Source organism: Callithrix jacchus, chromosome 2, assembly GCF_049354715.1.
Source record: "Callithrix jacchus isolate 240 chromosome 2, calJac240_pri, whole genome shotgun sequence".
Taxonomy (NCBI): domain Eukaryota; kingdom Metazoa; phylum Chordata; class Mammalia; order Primates; family Cebidae; genus Callithrix; species Callithrix jacchus.
Window position 1 is genome coordinate 68,712,990 of NC_133503.1, and position 24,050 is coordinate 68,737,039.

General features: G+C 50.3%; 1 protein-coding gene across 2 annotated transcripts; it reads left to right on the forward strand.

Annotated features, from left to right (window-relative positions):
- Nucleotides 1–15,622: 15,622 nt before the first annotated feature.
- F12 (coagulation factor XII) lies at nt 15,623–22,985 on the forward strand. Of its 2 annotated transcripts, XM_002744511.6 has the most exons (14): nt 15,623–15,686; nt 16,062–16,119; nt 19,144–19,243; nt 19,379–19,449; nt 19,753–19,863; nt 20,003–20,134; nt 20,273–20,377; nt 20,521–20,686; nt 20,771–20,973; nt 21,069–21,300; nt 21,540–21,676; nt 21,760–21,909; nt 22,428–22,576; nt 22,667–22,985. In XM_002744511.6, the coding sequence occupies exons 1-14, from the start codon at nt 15,630–15,632 to the stop codon at nt 22,832–22,834; spliced, it is 1,839 nt and encodes a 612-aa protein (XP_002744557.2). In that variant the 5' UTR covers nt 15,623–15,629; the 3' UTR covers nt 22,835–22,985. The 2 variants fall into 2 exon arrangements, with proteins under 2 accessions (XP_002744557.2, XP_017825085.2); XM_017969596.4 differs by lacking the exon at nt 21,760–21,909.
- Nucleotides 22,986–24,050: the final 1,065 nt, after the last annotated feature.

Genomic DNA, 24,050 nt, shown 5'->3' on the forward strand with positions numbered 1-24,050 from the left:
CGCCCCCTGAGCTGGGGACTCGCTCAAAGGAGAATACGGGGGCGGGACCAATACGTCACCCTTCCTGGTTGGTCTGAGAGCGGGGTTCAGCCCCTAGGTTCGAATTTATAGGCTTTCGTAGGATACCGAACTGCCAATTAGGGCCGAGCCCTCCTCAGGGACCACGGAGGTGGGTACTCTGGGGCACGCCCAGGAAATCAAATGTGTGATTGGGTGAAGAAAATGTCCGTCATCTCAAATAATGCATTTTGATTGGGCCACCGCCTGAAGGTGTGGTCCGGCAGCCTTTGGCTCGCAGATGGCTTTTCTAGGGTTTTGTTGGGGACGCGCTCAGTATCATGGGGCTCCTGCGGGCTGGCAGGGAGTTTGTTTGGGCCACTTCTCTGGCTGTATTCCCTTGGATGGGCCCCAACCAGGAGGGCGCATATCGAAAGCAGGAGAGGAAAGGAGGAGGCTGCAGCCTCCGCAGCGGTCCCTCGACCTGTTGCCCGGTCGCCGCAGGCGGGCCCCACCCGGCCCCCGCAGCCGGATGTTGTGATTTCTCTCCACCCACTCGGCCTCGGCTTCCCTCGGCCTCTGCTGCCTTATAAGGCAGCGCTACCACCCCTAGACGTTGGGAAGAGTTCACACCGATTATACAGGTGGGGAGCTGGGGCGCCGGACGTTGAGTGGCTGGCTGCAGCCCGAAGACTACGGAGAAAACAAGGCCGAAATCTGACAGCTATTCAACACCTTGTAGCTTAACATCCCACTTCCTCCATCCCCATTTCACACAGCAGGAAACAGGCTTGCCCAAACTCTGCCAGTAAGGCAGAGCCGGATTCATCTAGGCTTCTCTGGTCCCCTATTCATTCATTCATTCGAAAATACTTACAGAGCAACCTCTTTGTGCCAGGCACCGAGTCAGGTGCTGGGGAATACAGTGGTGGCAGCAAGACAGCCAGGCTCCCTGCTTACTTGCTAGAAGCGGAGGGAGCAAGTGAGGGCTGGGTGAGATAAAGATAATTATTCTGTAAATAAACAAATAGATGGTTTTAGAGAGTGTCAACTGCTCTTGGGACGTTATGACAAGATAGTGTGTATGACACTCAGGGCGAATCTAGTAGGAGCAACAGCAAACGCAGAGGCTCTGAGCTAGACTAAGTGCAGTGTTCAGGGAATAGGAGAAGGTGTCTGTAGCTTCTGGGCCCAGTGGTCTGAGATGAGACAAAAGGAGCAAGGGCACTAGCTAGGTCATGAAAGGTCCTGACCACGTCCAGGAGGTTGAAGTGTTTTTGCTAAGTGAAATGTCAAACATTTGAAAGAATGATTTATATTTTAAAAATTTTACTCTCTCTGGTGGATTCCTAGGTGACCAAGAGTGGAAGCAGAGCAGTCAAGAGGTTACAGAATTCCAGGAGAGAGATGGCAGCAGCCTGGACTAACAAGGTGGCCGTAGAGATGGAGAAAAGTGGATAGATCTAGGGCATTAAGATAAATACCTCAAAAGAGGGAAACCCAGGAGCTAGTGGAACACAGGGAAGGTACCTCACTTAGTGAAGGCTGTTGTGTCCAAGTGAAATCTGAAGATTAAGTGAAAATGTGCAGGTTATTGGCATAGGGAGGGAAAGAGCCTTCTGGACAGAGGGGTATCACATGTTCAAAGTTCCATAGAGGAAGTCAGGAAGGGCCCCTGCGTTCAGCACCTAATGGCAGAGCATCCAGCTAGAGTTTAAAGGTACACAATGGGGAGGACATGAGGGACAAGAAATTAGGCTGAAGCCTTAGGAGGGACCTGGATCAGTGAGGGCCTTGAGAGCCAGGTAAGAAATTTCGGACTTCATCTTGAGGGTGGTAGGGAGCTGTCAAGGAGGTTTTGACTAGTGTGATCAGATTTGACTTTCATAGAGAGCTCTGGGCTGCAACTGTGATGGACAAGCTCCAGGGAGGGGGCTGGCTTGCTGTTTTAGTGCCCAATATCTGAAGCCTTTCCCATTTGAGAAAATCCTATGAGATGTGGAGGAAGACCCTGCCTTCCACTAGGTAAATCAAAGAAGGGAGGCAGAATCTTTTCTCCCATGTCTCTGGTAGCTGGAGCACGATTCTAATGTTTCCAGCCAGGTCTTTGACTCTAGAACAAGTGACCAGCACAAGCCATCAGGGGAATCATTTAGAATTCATTGTGGAGGCAGTGAAGGTTGGGGGAGGGAGGGAAGGCAGTCAATCTAGGCCCTTCCTGGGGGATGGGGATTCAGCAAGCCCCCCTGCCTGTCCCATCCATTCCTCATCTGCTTAGTTAACCAGAATTGGTTTCCTTGTCTGCAGGCCAAATATCCTAAGACCAATGAGAGACCTTTTGGAAGGAACCTTTAGAGAGAGGAATGATGGTGCCCTACACTGGGGCAGTGGCCAGGACATGCAAACAGGTGGACAGATGGAGAGCTGACATGGAGCTGGCATGAACAGGACTTGGCAATAGATACAGGGTGAAGAGATGTCACTCAGAAAATTCAGGTTCCAGCTCTTCAAGCCATTTTCCACCTACAGCCAGTGATTTTTTTTTTTTTTTTAATAGAGACGGGGTTTCTCCATGTTGGTTAGGCTGGTCTTGAACTCCCGACCTCAGGTGATCCGCCTACCTCGGCCTCCCGAAGTGCTGGGATTACAGGTATGAGCCACTTTGCCAGGCAGTTATCTTTTTTAAAAGGGCAGATTGGCTGAGTGCAGTGGTTTACGCCTGTAATCCCAGAACTTTGGGAGGCCAAGGCAGGTGGATCACCTGAGCTCAGGAGTTCAAGACCACCCTGGCCAACACTGTGAAACTTCATCTCTACTAAAACATAAAAAGTTAGCTGGGCATGGTGGTGCACTCCTGTAGTCCCAGCTACTCGGGAAGCTGAGGCATGAGAGTGGCTTGAGTCCTGGAGGCAGAGGTTGCAGTGAGCCAAGATCACACCACTGCACTCCAGATTGAGCAACAGAGCGAGAATCCATCTAAAAATAATAATAAATAAATAAATAAAAGGGAAAATCTGCCAACCATTTGAGATGTGTGCATCTAGGAATTTATCTTATAAATATCATTGCACTCAAGCAAAAATAAGAAATGCTTAAGGTTGGTGGGGTGCGGTGGCTCACGCCTGTAATCCCAGCACTTTGGGAGGCTGAGGCAGGCAAATCACTTGAGGCTATAAGTTCAAGACCAGCCTGACCAAATGGCAAAACCCCATCTCTAATAAAAATACAAAAATTCGCTGGTCGTGGAGGTTGCGATGAGCTTAGATCATGCTGCTGCACTCTAGCCTGGGCGACAGAGTGAGACTCTGTCTCAAAAAAAATAAAAAGGAAAGAAATGCTTAAGTCTATTCATTGTAGCACTGTCCAAAAAGATGAATCACATCTAATTGTCCTTAATAGAGATTAAGTAAAATGTGGTCCTTTCCTACCCAGGAATACTATGTGGCTATTAAAAAATATTGTGGGAGTGCTCATATACTGATATAAACAATCACCAAGATATATTATTAAATGGAAAAAATCAAGGTGCAGCACAGTGTGCAAGGCTTGCGTAAGAAGCATCTGGGGCCAGGCGCAGTGGCTCATGCCTAAAATCCCAGCACTTTGGGAGGCTGAGGTGGGCGGATTACCTGAGGTAAGGAGTTCAAGACCAGCCTGGCCAATATGGTGAAACCTCATCTCTACTTAAAAAAAACACAAAAATTAGCCTGGAATGGTGACTTGAGCCTGTAATCCCAGCTACTCAGGAGGCTGAGGCAAGAGAATCCGTTGAACTCAGGAGGCGAAGGTTGCAGTGAGCAGAGATGGCACCATTGCACTCCACACTCCAGCCTGGGTGACAGAGTGAGACTCTGTCTCAAAAAAAAACCCAAAAGTTCACTTCTCACGTATACCACATGTCCAACACAGCTTGTTGGGTGGTGGGGTGGCACTACACATAGTAGTCACTCAGGGCCCCAGAATGATAGGGGCTTCATTGCAATTTGTGCTTCTACAATGAGAGGTAGTAAAAGGAAATGGAAAATGTGGTAAATCATACAACAGTCCTTAAAGCTTGCACCCAAAAGTGACACAAGTCACTTCTGCTCACATTTTATTGGTCAAAACAAACCACACGGCCACAACTAGCTTTAAAGGGGTCGGGAGAAAGGCTGGGTGCAGTGGCTCATGCCTGTAATCCCAGCACTTTGGGAGGCTGAGGTGGGTTGATCACCTGAGGTCAGGAGTTTGAGACCAGCCTGGCCAAAATGGTGAAACCCGTCTCTACTAAAAATATAAAAATTAGCTGAGTATGGTGTTGCTCACTTTAGTCCCAGCTACTCAGGAGGCTAGGGAGGGAGAATCACTAGAACTCAGGAGGCAGAGGCTGCAGTGAGCTGAGATGGTGTTGCTGCACTCCAGCCTGGGAGACAGAGTGAGACTCTGTCTCAATGCATACATACATACATACATACATACATACATACATACATACAAGTGGTGGGGACATACAACACTACTACAGCAGATTATATTTTCTAAAGATGAGTGTAGCAGTGCATTCCCATCCCACGGCACTTCTGCCGTGGAATCTTGCCACCCCCACAACAAGAGATAGAGTCTAATTTCCCTCCCCTTGAGTTTGGTCTCACCTTAATGACTCTCTTGTCATCAGTAGAAAATGGTGGAAATGAGGCAGAGCGAGGTCTGAGGCCAGGTCAGAAAAGGCCATACAGCCTGGCTCTCATAAAGTGCCTGCTCTCCAGAACTGTTTTCTTGGGTTGTTTCCTCAGAATCAGCTGCTGCTGTGAGAAGCCCTAGCCAAATGGAGAGGCCACACATGGGTGCTCTACTGTGGTTGACAATCCCAGCTGAGCCCAGGACAGTGGGATGATCCAGTAATATGAGTCATATGAGCACCAGACATATGAGTGCAGAAGGCTCCATATGATAATTCTAGCCCCTGGCAATTTGAGTCACCCCCAGCCATGCAAGTATGCAGCTGAAGCCCCTGGCATGGTGGAGCAAAGACCACTCATCCATGCTGAGTCCTGCCAGAATTCCCAACCCACAGAATCCATGAGCATAATAAAACAGTCCACTAAGTTTGGAGTAGTCCATAATGCAGAAACAGGTACCTGGCATAACTACTATGGGCTTGGAAGGAGAAAAGAATTGGAGATATTTGGTGAACAATACTAACAATTGCCACAGACAGATTTGTTTACATACACGCTGGCCACCTCTGGAAGGCCATGGAGGCAGCAGAACTGCTGGTTGCATCTGGGAAGGGAGAGTTCAATGACTGGGGACAGGGGTGAGAGGGAGGTTTTTCATCCTATATACTTTTGCACCTTTAACCTTGTATTGTATGACTGGACGGCCTGTCTTAAAAACAATCAACTGGATCCTGTCACTCTCTTGCTCGGAACTTTCCAGTGGCTGCCTGCGGTGGGCAACCTCTAAGGTACCCCTGCCACCAGGGATCTCTGTGGCTTCCTGTATTCACACCCTTGAGATCCCCTTTAAGTCAGGACCTCCTAACTCACTTTTTTTTTTTTTTTTTTGAGACAGAGTTTCGCTTTTGTTACCCAGGCTGGAGTGCAATGGCGCAATCTTGGCTCACTGCAACCTCTGCCTCCTGAGTTCAAGTGATCCTCCTGCCTTAGTCTCCCAAGTAGCTGGAATTAAAGGTGCCCACCAACATGCCAGGTTAATTTTTTGTATTTTTAGTAGAGACAGGTTTTCACCATGTTGGCCAGACTGGTCTTGAATGCCTGACCTTGGGTGATCCACCCGCCTTGGCCTCCCGAAATGCTGGGATTACAGGCGTGAGCTACCGCACCCAGCATTTTTTTTTTTTTTTTTTTTGAGACAGAGTCTCGCTCTGTTGCCAGGCTGGAGTGCAGCGGCATGATTTCCGCTCACTGCAACCTCCGCTTCTCAAGTTGAAATAATTATCCTGCCTCAGCTTCCAGAGTAGCTGGGACTACAGGCATGTGCCACCATGTCCAGCTAATTTTTGTATTTTTAGGAAGATTTTAGACAGGAATTCACCATGTTGGCCAGGATGTTCTTGATCTCTTGACCTCGTAATCTGCCTGCCTTGGCCTTCCAAAGTGCTGGCATAACAGGCACGAGCCACTGGGCCTGGCCTACACTAGGTTTTTTTTTTTTTTTTTTTTTTTCAGACAGAATCTTTCTCTGTCGCCCAGGCTAGAGAGCAGTGGCACAATCTTGGCTCACTGCAACCTCTGCCTCCTGAGTTAAGCAGTTCTCCTTCCTCAGCCTCCCAAGTAGCTGGGATTACAGGCACCACCCACTATGCCTGGTTAATTTTTATATTTTTAGTAGAGACAAGGTTTCACCATGTTGGCCAGGCTGGTTTCAGACTCCTGACCTCAGGTGATCCACCTACCTTGGCTTCCCAAAGTGCTGGGATTACAGGCATGAGCCACTGTGCCTGGCTATATTTTTTTTCCTAAGAAACAGGGTCTTGCTCTGTCACACAGGCTGGAGTATAGAGGTGCGATCACAGCTTACTGCAGCCTCCACCTCCTGGGCATAATCGATCCTCCTACGTCAGCCTCCTAATACCTGGGACTATATGCTTGTGCCACCATACTCAGCTAATTAATTTTTTGTAGAGATAGGGTCTCCCTCTATTGCCCAGGCTGGTCTCGAACTCCTGGCTCAAGTGATCCTCCCTCCTTGACCTCCTAACGTGTTGAGATTACAGGCATGAGCCACAGCACCCAGCCTGACTCACTTCCAATGGAAAGAATGCAGCCAAAGTGATAGAATGTCATTTCCAACACAAGATTTCGAAAAGATTGTGGCTACCATCTTCGGTATCCCTTCTTGCTCCCTCACTGGTTCAGTCTGAGAGAAGCCAGCTGCTATGTTGTGAGATGGAGAGACCTATGTGGCAGGCAACTACTGATGTCTCTAGCCAATGGCTTTGTGAATGGACTTGAAAGTGGATCCTCCCCCGGCAGCCTCAGCTGACCCTCCGATGCAGCCTTGTGAGAGACTCTGATCCAGTAGCACTCAGTTAAACCGTGCCAGGTTCCTGACCCATGGAAACTGTGACCCATAAATGTCATTTTTAAAAAGAGTTTATGGCCGTGTACAGTGGTTCACGCCTGTAATCCCAGCACTTTGGTAGGCTGAGGTGGGTGGATTGCCTGAGGTCAGGAGTGTGAAACCAGCCTGGCCAACATGGTGAAACCCCAGCTCTACTAAAAATACAAAAAAATTAGCCAGATGTGGTGATGCACACCTATAATCCCAGCTACCTGGGAGACTGAGGCAAGAGAATTGCTTGAACATGGGAAGCAGAGGTTGAAGTGAGCTGAGATCGCACCACTACACTCCAGCCTGTGTGACAAGAGCGAAACTCCATCTCAGAAAAAAAAAAAAAAAAAAAAAAAGGCTCTATTTTGACAGTCTGAGTAACTGGGGAAACAGTGCCACCAACCAAGATGTGAGGGATGGCAGGCTGCATACCTTCTGATCCCCTCAGCATCTCTTGAGCCAGGTGTGGTGGCTCAAGCCTGTAATTCTAACATTTTGGGAAGTCGAGGTGGGCGGATCATCTGAGGTCAGGAGTTCGAGACCAGCCTGACCAACATGGAGAAACCCTGTCTCTGCTAAAAAAACAAAATTAGCCAGGTGTAGTGGCACATCCCTGTAATCCCAGCTATTCAGAGGCTGAGACAGGAGAATTGCTTGAACCGGGAGGCGGAGGTTGCAGTGAGCTGAGATTGCACCATTGCACTCCAGCCCGGGTGACAGAGCGAAACTCCATCTCAAAAAAAAAAAAAGACTCTCTCAACAGTCTGAGTGACTGGGGAAGCAACAGTGCCACCAACCAAGGCGTGAAGGATGGCAGGCTGGGTATCTTCTGATCCCCCAAATGTCTCCTTGAGCAGGCAGTTCTGCAACCTCTTGAAATCTATGTCCCAAGTCCCTGCTAAAGAGAAAGGGGGTTTGTGTGTGTGTCTATGTGTATCTAGACACCTGTGAGCAGGAACTTGATAGTTTCTCATCCCATGGACCCACAGCCCAGCTATGGAAAGACAGAAGCCAGGGGACAGTGCCTTTCTGCTCTGGTCTAAAGCAGTTGGTGGAAGATAGCCAGATGTGCAAGATCTGGGGACAAATGTGCAGAAATGGTAGAGAAGAGTGTATCCACAGGAAAGTTTCTTTGTACACTTCCATGGATTGAGCTCCAACTATATGCCAGGCTCTGCCTTTCACATGCAATCCCATTCAAACACTTCAAGTCTGCCAGACAGCACGAGTGCCCATCCCTCCCTACAGAGGTATGGCAATGCCAGTTCAGAGAGGCAGAGCTCCCTAACCATCATTATGCTGTGGGGCGGTGGCCAAGATGGGAGTGGAAGACTTCCTGACTCAAGTCCAGTGCTTCCCTACCCTGCTTCTAAGGTCAGTATTCTCCTGTCCTTTAAACTACTGACTTATCCATCATGATCACATGAGGGGTTTTGTTTTGTTTTGCTTTGCTTTGTTTTAGAAACTTCCTGGTAACAGTGTATGAACTCTGGCAGCATAAGTTAAGACTTTTGGTTGAAACTAAAATTGGCTTAGGCAAAAAGAGGAATTTGGGAGTTCAAGTAACAGAAAAGCATAGGTGGTGGTTCGGACTTCAAGCATCTCTGGATGCTGGGTCTCAAATGGTGTCATTCAAAATCTGTCTTTCCCATGCCCTAATTGTTTTTTGTGAGACAGAGTCTTGCTGTGTTGGCCAGGCTGGAGTGCAGTGGTGCAATCTTAGCTCATTGCAACCTCTGCCTCCCAGGTTCCAGTGACTCTCCTGCTTCAGCCTCCCAGGTAGCTGGGATTACAGGCACACGCCACCACACCTGGCTAATTTTTTTGGTATTTTTATTAGAGACAGGGTTTCACCATGTTGGCCAGGCTGGTTTCGAACTCCTGACCTCAGGTGATCCACCTGCCTAGGCTCCCAAAGTGCTGGGATTACAGGCGTGAGCCACAACGCCCAGCGCCCATACCCTGGCTCTGCTTTTAATCTTTATTCTCAGGCAGGTTTTCCCTCTGAGATGTTAAAGATGGCTGCCAGCAGCTCCAGGCTCATTTGCTAGGAATGTGGCAACCTCCATGGAAAGAGAAAGCCCCTACCTTTATAATTCCAGAAAAATCTGGGGGCTGCCGCTCACTGATTTGATGCAGGTCAGGTGTTCTCTTTTTTCGTTTTTCTTTGAGATAGGGTCTGACTCTGTTGTCCAGGCTGGAGTGCAGTGGTAGATCTTGGCTCACTGCAACCTCTGCCTCTCAGGGCCAAGCCATCCTCCTACCTCAGCCTCCTGAGTAGCTAGGACCACAGGCATGTGCCACCACACCCAGCTAATTCAGGTGTTCATTTTGAACCAATTACTAAAGACAAAGAGAGGTGGTGTTCTGATCCATCAGGTCCAGATCAAATGTCCACTCCACCCTCAACCAAGGGATGAGTAGGCTTTATTTTATGTATATTGATGCAGGGTGGGGAGGAGTGATTCCCCAAACACTGAGGGCCATTTCTAGAACCAGAGAGAATGAATGGTAAACAGGAAATGATAGATGTTGATTGCAGGCTCTCAAATTATATTTCATAGCTGTAGCCACCTTGAATTTTCTGGAAGCCAAAGAAGAGGCAGTAGAAATTAAGAGACGTGGAGAAATTTGAGAAATATTTAGGTAGCTGGTGCGGTGACTCATACCTGTAATTCCAGTACTTTGGAAAGCTGAGGTGAGGAGATAGTTTGAGCCCAGGAGTTTGAGACCAGCCTGACAACACAGTGACACCTCACCTCTACAAAAAATTAAAAAATTAGCTGGGTGTGGTGGTGCACACCTGTGTCCCAGCTACTTGGGAGGCTGGGGTGGGAGGATCGCTTAGAGCCTGGGATGTTAAGGCTGCAGTGAGCCATAATCATCTAGCCTGAGCAACAGAGTGACACCCTGCCTCAAAAAAGAAAAAAAGAAAAATATTTAAGTAGTGGAATGAACAGAGCTAGGTGACTAAGTAAGCTGGGAGTATGAGGAAGAGAGAATTCTTAGTTGTGAGCAACAGAAAATGACTCTAGCTGCTTCAACAAAAGGGAATTTATGAGAAGGCCCTCAGGAGTTCACGGCATCAACTAGAAGGAACAGGCTTGGAAATGTGCAGGAATTAAGGGCCACTGGAAGACTAGGAAGCAGGAAGCACAGTGAGGTCCCTTAAGCAGACACCGAAGCTGTCCACCAGTTGTCCATCCATGCCACCCCTCTTCCTTGTTTGCAGAGTCCCAACTCTGTTCCAGTGGTCACTTCACCTCACATGCCTCTGACAGCTCCAGGGTTAATAGGTTTCGGCCAGTTATGGGGATCCCCTTATCCTTGCTAAACATGGTTTAGGGGTGTCATGTGAGCCAGTTCTAGCTAAGAAAGCATGAGGGGAAGTCGGCTTGAGATTTGAGGGAGGGTTCCATATTCCTAAGAACGAGCCAGTGGAAAGGATGAGGGAGGGTTCCTCGTTCCTAAGAAGGAGTTAGTGGAAGGGAAGGTACCTCTTCTTTACTTGAACATAACTGAGTTTAAGTGTGATTCCTGGAGTTGTGACAGTCATCTTGTGACCATGAGGGCAGTCAGTCTGAAGGTTTTCACACTGAAGACAAACAAACGAGAAAGAACTTGGGTTCTTAATGATATTATTGAACCACTGAAAGCACTGTTTCTGGAGTCCTGCTGCTCCAGATCTCTGGTGACATGGGATGATGATTTTGAATTGATCTACTGCATACACTTGGTTTTTGGAAGGCATCCTGACTTAATGCCATGTTGAAGGGACGATCTGGTCAGGGCACAGGTGATGGAATGCAAGACCTCCAACTTTTCCTGCCATCCTTGTGTGGCTTGATCAGGATTCAGAGCCCTGGGAGAAAACACCCATTGGCTGAGTTTAGGTCCCTCTGGCTATACTATGGTAGAGAGAGGTTGGTCTGGTCCATTAGGCTTCCATAGTGGAGATGGTCTCTAGAAAGTCCCCTTTCAGCTGGGTGCAGTGGCTCACACCTGTAATCCCAGCACTTTGGGAGGCGAAGGTAGGTGGATCATGAAGTCAGGAGTTCGAGACCAGTCTGGCCAACATGGTGAAACCCCATTTCTACTAAAAATACAAAAATTAGCTGGGTGTGGTAGTGCATGCCTGTGATCCCAGCTACTCAGGAGGCTGAGGCAGGAGAATCACTTGAACCCAGGAGGCAGAGGTTGCAGTGAGCAGAGATTACACCATTGAACTCTAACCTGGGTGACAGGGAGAGACTCTGTCTCAAATAAAAAAGAAAGTACCCTTTCACCACACAACTGGGGAGAAGTGATCACAAAATGGAACTGGGAGAGGAGAGGAAGAGGAAGGGAGAATGGATGTTGAACATCCAAATGCCCATGAATGTCCACCTTGGATCCCAATGGACCTCACGCCTCATCTCACACTCCCTACAAGGCACCCTATGCTCACCACATTCCTCATTTGGCGCGCTGCATTCAAGCTTCTGTGCAGTTGTATTACTCTGCCTGCAAACCCCTACTTGTGGCAAAGACCTGTTCAAAAGGCCTTCCATTCAGAGAAACAGCTGCCTTCTCCCCAAGAGGAAGGAGCCGATGTGGGAGTGGCCTTAGAGCCAGGGTCTATACTCAGCTGCAACAAGAACTGACAGAGCCAGGCATGGTGGTGTGCCCCTGTAATCCCAGCTACTCAAATGGCTGAGGTGAGAAGATCACTTGTGCCTAGGAGTTCCAGGCCATCTGGGTAACTTAGTGAGACCCTGTCTCTTTAAAACAAACCAACAAAAAATGTGTCAAAGGTGCTTTCACTTTAATGACCCATCAATATATCTAATAGTTTCACTTTCATCATGGAGTTAACAGATGTCATATCAATGACTTTGAAACCAGTTACCTTTGAAACCTGTGGTTGAAAAGATGTCCCTCCTTTCCTGCCCTCCTCTTTCTGAGTTTCTGTTCCAAGAAGTCTTCCACAGCCTGCCTCTCTTCCAGCAGAATTCATAAATTGCTTCATTCTGTCTTTGATTCCTATAGATTACTTTGTATAACTTAGGACTCTAACTGAAAGTGACAGAAGTTCACTCAAATTGGTTTTATTGGCTCATATAACTGTGAGAAGTTTTTTTTTTTTTTTAAGATACAGTTTCGTTCGGTCTCCCAGTCCAGAGTGCAGTGGCACAATCACAGCTCACAGCAGTCTGAACCTGTGGACTCAAGCGATCCTCCTGCCTCAGCCTCACAAGTAGCCGGAACTACAGGTGCGTGCCACCACGCCTAGCTAATGTTAAATTCTTTTGGAGAGATAGGATCTCACTATGTTTCCTATATCAGTCTTGAACTCCTGGGCTTAAGTGATCCTCCCTTCCCAGCCTCCCAATGTGTTGGGATTATAGGAATGTGCAACTGTGCCTGACCATAACTGGCCAAGTCTTTTTTTTTTTTTTTGAGACGGAGTTTCGCTCTTGTTACCCAGGCTGGAGTGCAATGGCACGATCTCCGCTCACCGCAACCTCCACCTCCTGGGTTCAAGCAATTCTCCTGCCTCAGCCTCCCAGGTAGCTGGGACTACAGGCATGCGCCACCACACCCAGCTACTTTTTTTTTTTTTTTTTTGTATTTTTAGTAGAGATGGGGTTTCACCATGTTGACCAGTATGGTCTCGATCTCTTGACCTCGTGATCCACCCGCCTTGGCCTCCCAAAGTGTTGGGATTATAGGCGTGAGCCACCGCGCCCGGCCAACTGGCCAAGTCTTAAGGATACTTCTAGTTTTAGGATCTAAGCTCTCAAAGTCATGAGAAATCAATTCATCAGTATTAGTTATCAAATGTTGTGTAACAAATCACCCTAACTTGTGGCTTAAAACAACAACAATTAATGATGATTTATCACAGTTTCTGATGGTCAGGTATTCAGGAGCAGCTGAGCTGGATAGTTTTGACTTGAAGTCTCTCACAAGATTGCAAGCCAAATGTCAGTCAGGGCTGCAGTATCCACTTCCAAGGCAGCTCTTTCATGTGGCTCAGATTGACACTGTCTGTCAGCAGGGCGCTTTCCTTTCTCCCAACATGGGCGTCTCTGCAGGGCTGCATGTATGTCCTCACAGCCTAGTGGCTGGCTTCCTCCAGAGTGAGCAATCTCAGAGACCGAGGCAGAAACTGCAACGTCTTTTATGACCCGAGCTTGGAAGTCCAACATACTCTTCTACCATATTCTTTGGTTTTTTATTGTTTTTTGTCTTGTTGGGTTTTTTTTTTTTTTTTTTTGAGACGGTCTCACTCTGTCACCCAGGCTGGAGTGCAATGGCACAATCTCTGCTTACTGCAACCTCCACCTCCTGAGTTCAAGCAATTCTCCTGCCTCAGCCTCCCAGATAGCTGGGATTACAGGTGCCTGCCACCAAGCCCCCTAATTTTTGGATTTTTCATAGAGATGCAGTTTGGCCAACATGCTGGTCAGGCTGGTCTTGAACTCCTGACCTCAAGTGATCCATCTGCCTTAGCCTCCCAAAGTGCTGGGATTACAGGCATGAGCCACCACACCCAGCCACTTCTGTCATATTCTGATGGACACACAGAACACCCCTAACTCAATGTGGGAAGACACTATAAAGGGCATGAATCCCAGGTGGTAAGGGTCAGTGGGGACTGTTTGGAGGCTCTGTATCACAGCATCCCTGCTTTGTATCACTGCTTTCCCAAAAGTTCTGGCAAAGTCCCAAGCTAAACTTTTGATTGGCCTAAGTTATGTATATACTTATCTCTGAACCAATCACTGTGGATTAAAGATGTCATGTTCTGACTGGCCAGACCTAGGCCCATGCCATGCCCTGATTGGCCAGAGCTAGGCCACACCACTAGCCCTGGTTCTGAGGGTAGAGTTGGCAGCACTAGAGCCCATGGAAGAAGTGAGAGAGGAGTCATTGCTAAAGGAAATATCAGTGTCGTTACTGAATCAGGACAGATGCTGGGCAGGAAAACAGGACATGTGTACTCTATCTTCTTCTCTTGTGTTCCAGCTGCACAGCTTAGTGCCCCTTGGTTTAGCACTTTTCTTATGAAATCTACTGCTTTCTTGCCTCACTTCCCGTAGTTGGTAGAATGCTAAGATGGCCCCAAGATCTCTACCCCTGGTGTCTGCACACCTCCCAGTTATTCTATCAAACACAAAGGTAGATGCTTCTGTGTGTAGAATTTTGCGCATGTAATTAAAGTCCCAGATTGTTTGATCTTAAAATAAGGAGAATGTCTTTTGTGGGCCTGACCTAATTAGGTAAGTTCTTAAAATGAAACACATGTCTGGCACAGTGGCTCACACCTGTAATCCCAGCACTTTGGGAGGCCACGGTGAGCGCATCATGAGGTCAGGAGATCAAGACCATCCTGGCTAACACGGTGAAACCTCATCTCTAGTAAAAATACAAAAAATTAGTCAGGCATGGTGGCACACACCTGTAGTCCCAGCTACTCAAGAGACTGAGACAGGAGAATCACTTGAATCCGGAAGGTGGAGGTTGCAGTTAGCCGAGATTGTGCCACTGCACTCTAGCCTGGACCACAGAGCAAGACTGCATCTCAAAAAAAAAAAAAGAGACATGACCAGAAATACTGGCGGCCTCTAGGAACTGAGGACAGCCCCTGGCTGACAGCCTACAAGGAAGCAGGGACCCCAGTCCTACAACCATAAGGAACTGAATTCTGCAGACAACCTGAATGAGCTTGAAAGTGAATCTTCCCCCAGAGCCTCCAGAGAATTCAGCCTTGAGCTCAGCTTTGTGATATCCAGAGCAGAAAACCCAGTCATGCAGAATGGGATTTTTTTAACTACAGAGCTGTGAACTAATAAGTGGGTATTGGCCAGGCACAGTGGCTCACACCTGTAATCCCAGCACTTTGAGAGGCCAAGGCGAGTGGTTCACCTGAGGACAGGAGTTTGAGATCAGCCTTGCCAATATGGTGAAACCCTGTCTCTACTGAAAATACATAAATTAGCTGGGTGTGGTGGTGGTTGCCTGCAATCCCAGCTACTTGGGAGGCTGAGGTAGAAGAATCGCTTGAACCTGGGAGGCAGAAGTTGCAGTGAGCCAAGATCACGCCATTGAACTTCAGTTGGACGACAAGAACAAAACTCCATCTCAAAATAAATAAACAAATACATAAAAAGTGGGTACTGTTGTAAGCTGCTACTAAGTTTATGGTAATCTGTTACATGACCATAGAAAACTAACGCATTTCCCAGTGGACTCCAAGATCCCCAAGAAAGAGAGCGTCTCTTTGATCTCCTTAACCCCCTCATCTCCACAGGACCCAGAGCACAAGAATGTCCCTTCTCCTGCTTCTAGTCCCACTATCTAGAAAAGAGAGGGGGAGTCCAACTCTTCATCATTCTACCCCTGCCTACCAACTCCCAACTTCCTGACCCTCAGTGGGTGACCAAGGAAGCCACTCCACTTGGCTATCCACAAACAGCCTGTGCCCCACCAGGCTCAGGAGGGCAGCTTGACCAATCTCTACTTCTAAGACCTTTGGCCAGCCCTATTGATCTGGACTCCTGTGCAGGCAGTTGGGCCAACCGACAGACGCCATGAGGGCTCTGCTGCTCCTAGGGTTCCTGCTGGTGAGCCTGGAGTCAACACTTTCGGTGAGTGCTGTGGGAACCAGGATTGTGCCATGATGGTCCTGCGGGGGGGCGCAGTGGCTATCACAGCCATGGCCTCTGCTCATGACCTAAAGGTTCAGGTGACTAGGAGGCCTATGTGGAAAGGTGAGGCCAGCCCTGAAGGCCCAAGCAGAGGAGACAGACAACCAAAGTGGGTGGATACAAGGAAGGGCACAGCCTGCATTTCTGGGGGAGATGGGCCTTAAGAAGACAATGGGAGGAGGTAGAAAGGGTTTGGGTCTTGGGAAGAAATCTCTGCATTTTTAGGCTGTGAGAGGAAGCTGCAGACTAGCAACAGATCGGTAGCAGGCTATGACTTCTTCTAGGCAGTTCCCTGCCTTCTTCTCTGCCTTGTAGATTCCACCTTGGAAAAGCCCCAAGGAGCATAAGAACAAAGACAAAGAGCACACAGTGGGTAAGTGGCCTGGATCCTCCTACAGAGATACCCTTGGGTGGGGATGTATATGGTGGGGCATGTGCAGTCTCAGAGCAGTCTAGTCTAGTGCCTACCAGCTTCTAGGTCTTTTTTTTTTTTTTTTTTTTTGAGATGGAGTTTTGCTCTTGTTACCCAGGCTGGAGTGCAATGGCCTCAGCCTCCTGAGTAGCTGGGATTACAGGCACGTGCCACCATGCCCAGCTAATTTTTTGTATTTTTAGTAGAGACGGGGTTTCACCATGTTGACCAGGATGGTCTTGATCTCTTGACCTCGTGATCCACCCACCTCGGCCTTTCACAGTGCTGGGATTACAGGCGTGAGCCACCGCGCCTGGCCAGCTTCTAGGTCTTATGCCCATGGGCACCAGGGTCTCAGAGTGATTGTGATCTGTGTGATCCTTGAAGGCAGGGCATGGGCTGTGTCTGAGTGCCTGCGAGCCTGGCTTGGAGCAGGTGCTTGAGGTATGTGCTGCTGGCACCATCACACCTGGGCTCTTGCCAGCCTTCCTCAGTTTCATCAGCTTCTCCTCTTCTTTTCCTTTCCCCAGTACATCTTGTGGGCAGAGAGAGACATGCCAGACAGAGGCCAGGGCCCTCGATGGGCTAGGAATGGTCAAGAGCTGGTCTCTGGCATTTGAATGCCTCTGAATTCCAGCTTTATTACTTATGAGCTGGGTGTCTCTGGGCAAGTGATTTGAGAAGCTTCTATTTCCCCTTCTGTGAAACCAGGTTGATAATAGTAAACCTCTTAGGGTTGTTGAGAAGGAAAACCCATGTGAGGCACTTAGCCTATCACCTGGTGCATGGAAATGCTTTACAAATATTAGCTTTTATTATAAACTACCTTTTAGATGAGGGACACCTGTCATTTTCCCCTTCCTCAGGCCCTGCCATAGCTCCCCATTGCCTTCATTCTCCCAGACACTAAATACCTGGAGGCCGGGTGTGGAGGCTCATGCCTGTAATCCCAGCACTTTGGGAGGCCCAGGCAGGTGGATCACAAGGTCAGGAGTTCGAGACCAGACTGCCAACATGGTGAAACCCTGTCTATACTAAAAGTACAAAAATTAGCTGAGCATAGTGGCATGTTCCTATAGTGCCAGCTACTCAGGAGGCTGAGGCAGGAGAATTGCTTGAACCTGGGAGGTGGAGGTTACAGTGAGCCAAGGTCACACCATTGTACTCCAGCCTGGGCAACAGAGCAAGACTCTGTCTCAAAAAATACAAATTAAAAAAAAATGTACCTAGAGTGTGCAATATAGCAGGGCCTGTGAACCAGACGGACCCTATGCTGGTGGGTCTGACTTGGTGGGGTTGAGTCCCTGAGCATAGCATTGAGGCCCTGTGCATTCCAACCCTGGACTCCTTCAGTCTCCTCTCTTCGCCACACACCCAAAAGTTTCTCCTCCCTCTTGCCTTACCTACACTTGGTGCTCTATCCTTGCCTAATCTCCTGCTTAGGGTCCCCCTCCTCTCCACCTGTCCATCCCATTTGCAACTTTTTTTTTTTTTTTTTTTTTGAGATGGAGTTTCGCTCTGTCCCCTAGGCTGGAGTACAATGGCGCCATCTTGGCTCACTGCAACCTCCATCTCCTGGGTTCAAGTGATTCTCTGCCTCAGCCTCCTGAGTAGCTGAAATTATAGGCAAGCACCATCATGCCTGGCTAGTTTTTGTATTTTTAGTAGAGATGGGGTGTGTCTTCATGTTGGTCAGGCTGGTCTCGAATTCCTGCCCTCAGGTAATCCGCCCTCCTCAGCTTCCCAAAGTGCTGGGAATACAGGCATGGAGTCCCCCATTTGCATCTTAAAGGTCTAGCTTCAGATCCCTCTATTTCCATTTACTGTCCTGGTTCTTGGCAAGTGCATTCTGCCTTTGACCAAATAGCGGCAAATGCATATTGAGCAGGTACTGTGCCAGACACTGCTCAGCGTTTCACAGCATTATCTTATAAGCCTCACGACAATTCCTCTAAAGAAGACACAGGCAATTCTCATTATTTGCAGTGGTTATGTTCTATAAAATCACAGTGAACTAGCAAACAGCATTAGGTTCCTGTGAGCCCCTGGCCACAACATTTTCATTAACCAACAATATATAATCTTGTTTTATGTGTGATTCTGTCTAAAGATATTTTACTTAACATATGTGCTGCTGATTCATTAATGCTAAGCTCATGGCACTATAGCTCACACCTGAATGAAGTGTATCTAACACACATTTCCTCCCTAACATAGCCTTCTTGTGCTTAGGAACTAGACAGCTGTTCAGCAGCAGGCTCAGGGGCCATTTCTAAAAGCAAAATCACCAACAAAAGCACAAAGTGTGAAAAACATTGCACTAAATAGACTGAAAAGTTCATTTGTTCAATACGAGCACTGAAACAAGAAGCAGCAGCGTGTCATCTTGTTGAACCTTAACCGGTACAACAATGTGCAAATTTTTCACTGCTCTGTGCCTGCCCACAAATGGCCATGAAAGCATTGCGAGTATTGACTTGGGAGTTACAAATATTTAGCAAATAGGTACATTCTCAAACACAGAACCAGAGAATAATGAGGATCAACCGTACTATTATTATTGCCATTTTACAGATGAGAAACCGAGGCTCAGAGTGGTTAACAGTGATTTCAACATTCAACAAGTATTATTTATTTATTTATCTTTTTAAGTCCGCCTAGACCATTTATCAGGATCAACAAGTATTATTAAGTGCCTACTTTGTGGCAAGTGCTCTTCCAGGCCTTAGGACTCCAGACTTACCCAAGGTCACACAGATAGCAGGTGGTGGAGTCAGGAGTCTATCTGACTTCTGAACCCAACTATCTGACTATCTGATAGGTAGTCAGCTATCTGACTTCTGAACACAACTTTTAAAGCAGAAAGTGTTTTCAATGCACAGCGACCTTTCTGTGGGTCTGTCCTTCTCCTGACCAGACCCTGAGGGGCAGCGCCTGGGCAGCTGAGCACAGGGGAAGTCCTCAGGGAGTGTGTTGTCCCTGCAGTTCTCACTGTCACTGGGGAGCCCTGCCACTTCCCCTTCCAGTACCACCGGCAGCTGTACCACAAATGTATCCACAAGGACCGGCCAGGCCCTCAGCCCTGGTAAGACTACACAGAGAGGAGCAGGGGCCTGGGAGACATGGACTCTGCCTGTCCTTCTGTGCAAGGCACTCTGCTTGGAGGGAGGGGGCTGTGATAGGGGAGAGCAGGCCAGGGAATCCTTGTCTCTTTCTACAGGTGTGCTACCACCCCCAACTTTGATCAGGACCAGCAATGGGCATACTGTCTGGAGCCCAAGAAAGTGAAAGGTGCTACACACAGCCTCTGGGGTGGCCCAGGGCTCTCTCCCCACCCCTCAATACTCTCCTGGTATCACCAGATCCCACACACCTGGGATTCTGGGCCCAGCCCCTTCTCTCCCTCCACAATGCCCTTTGGAAATCCAGAGGGAGAGTTCTGGGAAGGAGTGGTCCCATTTTTGCAAGTGGGTAAACTAAGCCCTGGAAACTTGGAGTAGCAAGGTCACAAGGCAGGTAGGTTCAAGTAGGACCTTGGCACCCATCTGTCTGACTCTGCTCCCTGCTCCTCCTCCCACCGTGTCCATCTCTCAGACCACTGCAGCAAACACAGCCCCTGCCAGAAACAAGGGACCTGTGTGAACACGCCAAGGGGTCCCCACTGCCTCTGTCCGCAACACCTCACTGGAAACCACTGCCAGAGAGGTGAGGAGATGCCGAGAACCCGGGCAGGGGTGCTTGGGGATAGGGGCAACCCTGGGTCTACAGAAGAGGTCCCTGGATACCCCAGAGACTTGGCAGTCCTAGACTCTCCTGAGACCACTGTCCCCCTCTTTGTCCCCAGAGAAGTGCTTTGAGCCTCAGCTTCTCCGGTTTTTCCACCAGAATGAGATATGGTACAGATCTGAGCAAGCAGGTGTGGCCAGATGCCGGTGCAAGGGTCCTGATGCCCACTGCCAGCAGCTGGCCAGCCAGGGTGAGCAGATGGTTGGGAATGGGCCAGGGAGGAGGATCAGGAGGAGACGCTGGCAGGAGGCTGGGTGGTGTGCCAGGAAGGAGAGCTCTCTGGAGGATCTGTAGGCCCAGGGGTGGCTCACTGTGTTCCCTCCCCCAGCCTGCCGCGACAACCCGTGCCTCCATGGGGGTCGCTGCCTAGAGGCAGAGGGCCACCGTCTGTGCCACTGCCTGGTGGGCTACACCGGACCCTTCTGCGATGTGGGTGAGTGAGGGTCTGGGGAAAGCAGAAGGTCAGCCCCAAGATGGGAAGGACTTGCCAGGAACGAGAAAGAAGAGTGGGGAAAGCAGATGAGAGGGCGGTGGGAGAGCCCAGCCCTGGCTGCAGGGAGCCCCCTCTCCCCTCAGATACCAAGGCGAGCTGCTATGATGGCCGCGGGCTCAGCTACCGCGGCCTGGCCAGGACCACTCTCTCCGGTATGCCCTGTCAGCCTTGGGCCTCGGAGGCCACCTACCGGAACGTGACTGCTGAGCAAGCGCGGAACTGGGGACTGAGCGGCCACGCCTTCTGCCGGTGCGCCGCGTGGGACTGGACGACCCCTCAGCCCCAAGGCCCCGGGCTCCCGGCGCTCTAACTGCGACCCCTTGTGTGGTACAGGAACCCGGACAACGACGTCCGCCCGTGGTGCTTCGTGCTGAGCGGTGACCGGCTGAGCTGGGAGTACTGCGACCTGGCACAGTGCCAGGCGCCTCCGACCCGGATGCCCCCTAGGTTTAATGAGTCGTCCATGCCCACGCAGCTGACATTGCCAAAACCTCAGCCCACGTCCCGGACCCCGCCTCTGTCCCAGACTCCAGGAGGTTAGGAAGTGGGGGAAAGGAGCAGCCGAGAGGGCGCGGGGCGAGCTGGATTCCGGTCTACCGGCTCCTAGTCCTCAGCCCCGGCTCCTCCACAGCCTCGCCTACGAGGCGGAAGCAGCCGCCTCCCCTGACCAGGAACGGCTCACTGAGTTGCGGACAGCGGCTCCGCAAGCGTCTGTCCTCGTTGAGACGCATCGTCGGCGGGCTGGTGGCGCTGCCCGGGGCGCACCCCTACATCGCAGCGCTGTACTGGGGCCACAGTTTCTGCGCCGGCAGCCTCATCGCCCCCTGCTGGGTGCTGACGGCCGCTCACTGCCTGCAGAACCGGCGAGTACCCGCCAGCCCAGCGCCGCCCGAAAGGCCGCGGCTCCTCAGTCTCCCAGCGCGGCTTCCGCGCCGCACTTGAACCTGTGCCCCACCTTTTCCCGCCCCACCCTTCTTTCCACGCCCCTCTGGAGCTCCCCGGGAGGAAGCTGGAACACAGGATGGGGTTCGGGAGCAGGGGGCTTCCCCAAAACACTTGTGGCCAGTTCTGAGCGCGCTGCCTCTCCCCTACCCGCCCGCAGGCCAGCACCCGAGGAGCTGACGGTGGTGCTCGGCCAGGACCGCCATAACCACAGCTGTGAACAGTGCCAGACGCTGGCCGTACGCTCCTACCGCCTGCACGAGGCCTTCTCGCCCGTCAACTACCAGCACGACCTGGGTGCGTGGGGGCGCCCTGCGTGGATGGGGAGGGAGGGTGGGGCCCCGGCATCTCCGCATCACACTCCTCTACGCCCGGGTTAGCTCTGCTGCGCCTGCAGGAGGATGCGGACGGCAGCTGCGCGCTCCTGTCGCCTTACGTTCAGCCGGTGTGCCTGCCAAGCAGCGCCACGCGACCCTCCCAGCCCGAGCCCGCGGTCTGCGAGGTGGCCGGTTGGGGCCACCAATTCGAGGGTAGGCACAACTGCTAGGGGAGGAGATCTTTGATCACTGGGTTAGGCGGGAGAAGCCCGCGACTTTGACTTTGGTATCGTCCCGGGTGTCTACAGGAGAGGTGGCGCTAACCTGTGAGAATGTGCAGGGCCTCCCAGGGCCTGCGATTCACTGCTGGGATCCCCAAATCTCCTGGGGATACAGGGAGAATCGAACTTGCTCTTGTTTCTCTCTGGGCGCCGGGCTGCAAAGGCCAACGAGGACGCTGGCCCCGCGTTCCGGGTCAGTTTGGTAGCCAGGTTCTGTGACTCTGGATAGGAGGTGGGGGTGGGGTTTCTGCTTCCGCTCCCGCCCATTCAAATCCTGGCTCTTCCCTGGACCTCAGTTTCCTTGTCTATGAAATTGAATTAATGGCACCTCCTCCCCCTTGGGGAGGGAAAGGGCAAGAGTGGGTTTAGAAGAGCCTGCCGCAGGCTCGTCCATCGTCCGGACACGAGTGTTGTCTGGTGGGGTGTGAGGAAGGCGCTCTGTGTTCGCAGGGGCGGAGGAATATTCCAGCTTCCTGCAGGAGGCGCAGGTGCCCTTCCTCTCCCTGGAGCGCTGCTCAGCCCCGGACGTGCACGGAGCCTCCATCCTCCCCGGCATGCTCTGCGCAGGGTTCCTCGAGGGCGGCACCGATGCGTGCCAGGTGAGTCCTTAGCTGGGTTAGCGCCCTTCCCTGAGGTCAACAGGCACAAATCCCAGGCCCACGGCGCTGAGTTGCGACTTTCCGACCCAGGGTGATTCCGGAGGCCCGCTGGTGTGTGAGGACCAGGCCGCAGGGCGCCGGCTCACCCTGCGAGGTGTCGTCAGCTGGGGATCGGGCTGTGGTGACCGCAACAAGCCAGGCGTCTACACCGACGTGGCCAACTACCTGTCTTGGATCCAGGAGCACACCGCTTCCTGATTGCTCAGGGATTCGTCTTTCCATTCCCAGCGATTACGCAGTGGGAGACTGGCTGGGGCATGGACGGCAAGATGGTGTCCCATTCCCCCAGTGAGGCCAGCTCCGCACCAAGATGGCGCAGGAACTCAATAAAGTACTTTGAAAATGCTGATAAGGAAAGCTCTACTCCTTGGGTCCCGTCGGGAAATGCCAAGACAGAAAAGCGATTCACCCTTCTCCACAGCTCTCAGAAAACAATGTCTATGAGCTCTTAACGTGCAAGATCTAGATCCCGGTACAGTTTACTGAGCCTAGGATACTGTATACCAAGCCCTGTGCAAGGAGAAGCCGCATGTTATTCCTCAAAAGAAACTCACTAACCTTTTGTTTACAGAGCAATAGTTCTCAGACCATACATTAAGATCACCTGGGGAGCGTTTTGAGCTAATCTGTATCCAAGTTCCACCTCAGACCAATTAAATCAGTTATGTCTAGGGATGGGGCATAGGTACTGGTATGTTTTTAAAACTCCACAGATAATTCCATGTACAACCAGCCAAGGTTGAGAATCATGGTTAGAAATACTTAGCATTGTCCGGGCGGTAATCCTAGCACTTTGGGAGGCCGAGGCAGGCGGATTGCCTGAGCTCAGGAGTTGGAGACCAGTCTAGGCAACACGGTGAAACCCTGTCTCTACTAAAATACAAAAATTAGGCGGATGTGGCAGTGTGTGCCTGTAGTCCCAGCTACTCTACCCAGGAGGCTGAGGCAGGAGAATCACTTGAACCCAGGAGGGAAAGGTTGCAGTGAGCCAAGATTGTGCCACTGCACTCCAGGCTGGGCAACAGAGCAAGACTTGGTCTCCAAAATAAATAAATAAATAATACTAATAATATTTAGCATTGGCTATGATGTGGGGCCCTGAGGGCTGAGTGACATATCCTTGTCTCCACCCCAACATGCACTAATGTGGTGGGTCTCAGAGTCCCTTGGCTAGCAATACATCGCCAGGGGACTTCTTAGACATAACAAATTCTTGGGCTACACTTTATACTGCTGAACAGAAAGTCTGGGGTGGGAAGTATCAATCTGTTTAACACCGTTGCAGGGGATTCTGATGTTCCTTTATGCTCGAGAGCCACAATCTGGGGGTTTAATGGTTGGTTCCCTGACTCCCCAGGTGATCTTAATGTATGGTCTGCGAACTGCTTTGTAAACAAAATAGTAGTTTCTTATA